Genomic DNA, 2,676 nt, shown 5'->3' on the forward strand with positions numbered 1-2,676 from the left:
ATGCCAATTCGTAACATATACTAACGTAAAATGTTCTTTGTGTTCTATAGACGGAGAAATAATTTTTTTTAACATCAAAAGATAAAGGTTTTGTCCATGAAATATGATTTATGCATATTAACAATAATCTCTATGTATAAAAGAGAAAGTCCTGAGTCAGTGACTGATCAAGATTCAGGCTAAGCAGCTTAAGCTAGAAACTTAAAATTTAGCAAGTGTATAGGATTTGTGATGTAAGATACCTCTAACTAAGGATCTTTAAAAATTCGACGAGGAAGAAGGAAATAAGAGCGGCAATTATTATATTATAATATCCATATCTCAGAATCTCCTAAGATTAGAGGCATGAAATTTAGTATAAGTCAATAATTAGACACCGTTTTCAACCTATATATATATATATATATATATATATGACCTAGAAGGAAATGAAAGGAGGTACGAAGAAGATAAGGGGTGGGATAAAATAATTATAATAAGATGTGCTAAATAAAGAGTGTAGGGAATTAGAAAGATATGTGGCGGAAAGTGCGAAAGAATTTTGAACATGCTTCAGAAAGAAAGAAGAAGTTAGTGTTTGTTAGTAATGTAATGTACTAAATTGAATATCGAATAGTTGTTGATGTGAATGCCATAGTATCGAAGTTTAAAGCCCAATTGAAGAGTTGTTAATTATATTAATTGTGTACTGGACGTAGTAAGAGGGCTAGAGATTAATGTGTGTAAATGGTGGCATCTTAGTGGTAGATTATTACGGTATATGTGGTCATATGAGGTAATGATAATAAAGAGAGGTGTGAAAACGGAAACTATTCTAGTTGGACTTATTTGTTTACGGATTAAGAATGAGTCAAGTTGGTGTTGTTCTATGAACCGTAATACCGCCCAATTAACGAATTGAACCCACGTTGAGTACAGTAAAGTTTCTGCATTCGTCAACACGAAATTTAGTTATAATAACAATTACTTACGATTGGCGACGAGGATGGGATTTTATTATCACAACATACAGCAAAATGGTTAAATCGTCCACAATTCCGGCACTTTACTCCTTTGGCTGGACACTGATGCCACTTATGACATCGTCCACACGATTTATATGTAGGAAACTGCCGTCCATTATTCCTTTTATAACTATTATACGATGTTCTGTTGTTATGCAGGTGATCTAACCGATTTTCTTGTCTGTAAAATACAGAAGCTTGTTTCTCCAATAACTCGAATTGATTGATTATATCAATAGCCATAGACATGGTCAAGTCAGTTGTAGACAACAGCTTCTTTCGCGCAGATTCACTAAGAACCGCAGACTATCTGGTCTCTCATAGCATCTTCTCGAAATACGCCAAAATTGCAGCGGTTGGCCTGCTTTTTTAAATTGAAAATGTAATCCTGTGCAGTTTGGCCTATTTCTTGCTTCATAGAATGAAATTTGTATCTTTCAACTATGTAATTAGTTGCCGTGTGATACTGTTTCATCAATAGATCCTTTATTTGCTGAAAATCAAGCTCCGGTACTCGTTTGGGTGCTGCTAGTTCCTTTAATGTTTTATAAACTGCATTTCCCATAACGGATATAATAATACACACTTTCTTGGCTTCTGACACACTTTCCTCATTAGCAAGACAATACTGTTCAAATCTTTCGATGTATGTTTCAACATCTGTCTCTTCTGGATCCATATTTTAGCATGTGTTAACATTAGAGACATGAAATTTGGCAATTTCGACCTTTTATTTAAAACAAGAACTTTAGGAACGATCAAAAAATGAATCACAAGATAGCAATGTTGGCCAATACTTAGTTATTGGATCAGAGGCACAAAATTTTTGAACGGTCCATAACTCGAGTTTTCCCTTTTTTCTACAGAATACGCACGTCATTCTGAGTTAAGTGATAGTTTGGGTTCGGCTACATTATATGTAGTTCTCCAGATATCAGGCCTACAAAATATTTTTTGACTGAAATACTATATTGTTTTTTTTCTCCAAATAATTAAGGATGTAGAGGGCACAGTGACTCAGTGGTAGAGCGCCTACATCTGGTGCGTGAAGTCCCTGGTTCGATTTTGGACCAAGAAAGTTTATGGTGAACAACATCATGTCCGTGGATTTTCTTGGGGTACTCCCGTTTCCTCCCAGTTTCTTATTCCACTAATTCTTCCATCATCATTCACTTGTTTTAATCATCGTCTCCCTTAGTCTAAAAAGCATAATCGTGGGAAGTTAAACTGAATATTTTATTTTTTCATTTCAATTAAGGACGTGTTTCAGCGCTTTTTGATATTTCTCCTAAAAGGAAAAAAATGGAAGATAAAAGGGATCAGGATCGTAATTATTATAATAAGATATCAATATCCATAAGAATCCAATACGTTTAGATATGTGAAACTTGGTGTTTCAGTTCTTCGTTGAAAATAATTAAATAGTAGTCCATCGTTTTATATTTGTTCTGCAAGAGAAGAAAAGAAATTAGAAGCACGAAGGGGTGAAGTTGCAACTTTGAGTTGATATTTCGAAATTCCGTAAGATTAGAAACATGAGACTTGGTTTTAGAACTTTTCACCTAAAATAATTAAAAATGTGACTCACCGTTGGATGGAAGTATAGACAAAAAGAGGCGGGGGTGCTTCCCTAAGATGCTCATACGAGACATTCTAATGTTGTGGTAGACTC

At 34.6% G+C, this 2,676-nt stretch overlaps 1 protein-coding gene across 1 annotated transcript; it reads right to left on the bottom strand.

The window, feature by feature from the left end:
• Window positions 1-1,296: 1,296 nt before the first annotated feature.
• Window positions 1,297-1,683, bottom strand: LOC145692295 (uncharacterized). Its single transcript, XM_081767593.1, has one exon. It carries the CDS (start codon window positions 1,681-1,683, stop codon window positions 1,297-1,299), a length of 387 nt encoding a protein of 128 aa, XP_081623719.1.
• Between the last annotated feature and the right edge of the window lie 993 nt (window positions 1,684-2,676).

Source organism: Thermobia domestica, chromosome 8 (genome assembly GCF_964235325.1).
Source record: "Thermobia domestica chromosome 8, izTheDome1.hap1.1, whole genome shotgun sequence".
Lineage (NCBI taxonomy): Eukaryota > Metazoa > Arthropoda > Insecta > Zygentoma > Lepismatidae > Thermobia > Thermobia domestica.

Coding starts and splice junctions, on each gene's coding strand:
- LOC145692295 (XM_081767593.1), bottom strand. CDS start 1,683: ATGGATCCAGAAGAGACAGATGTTGAAACATACATCGAAAGATTTGAA.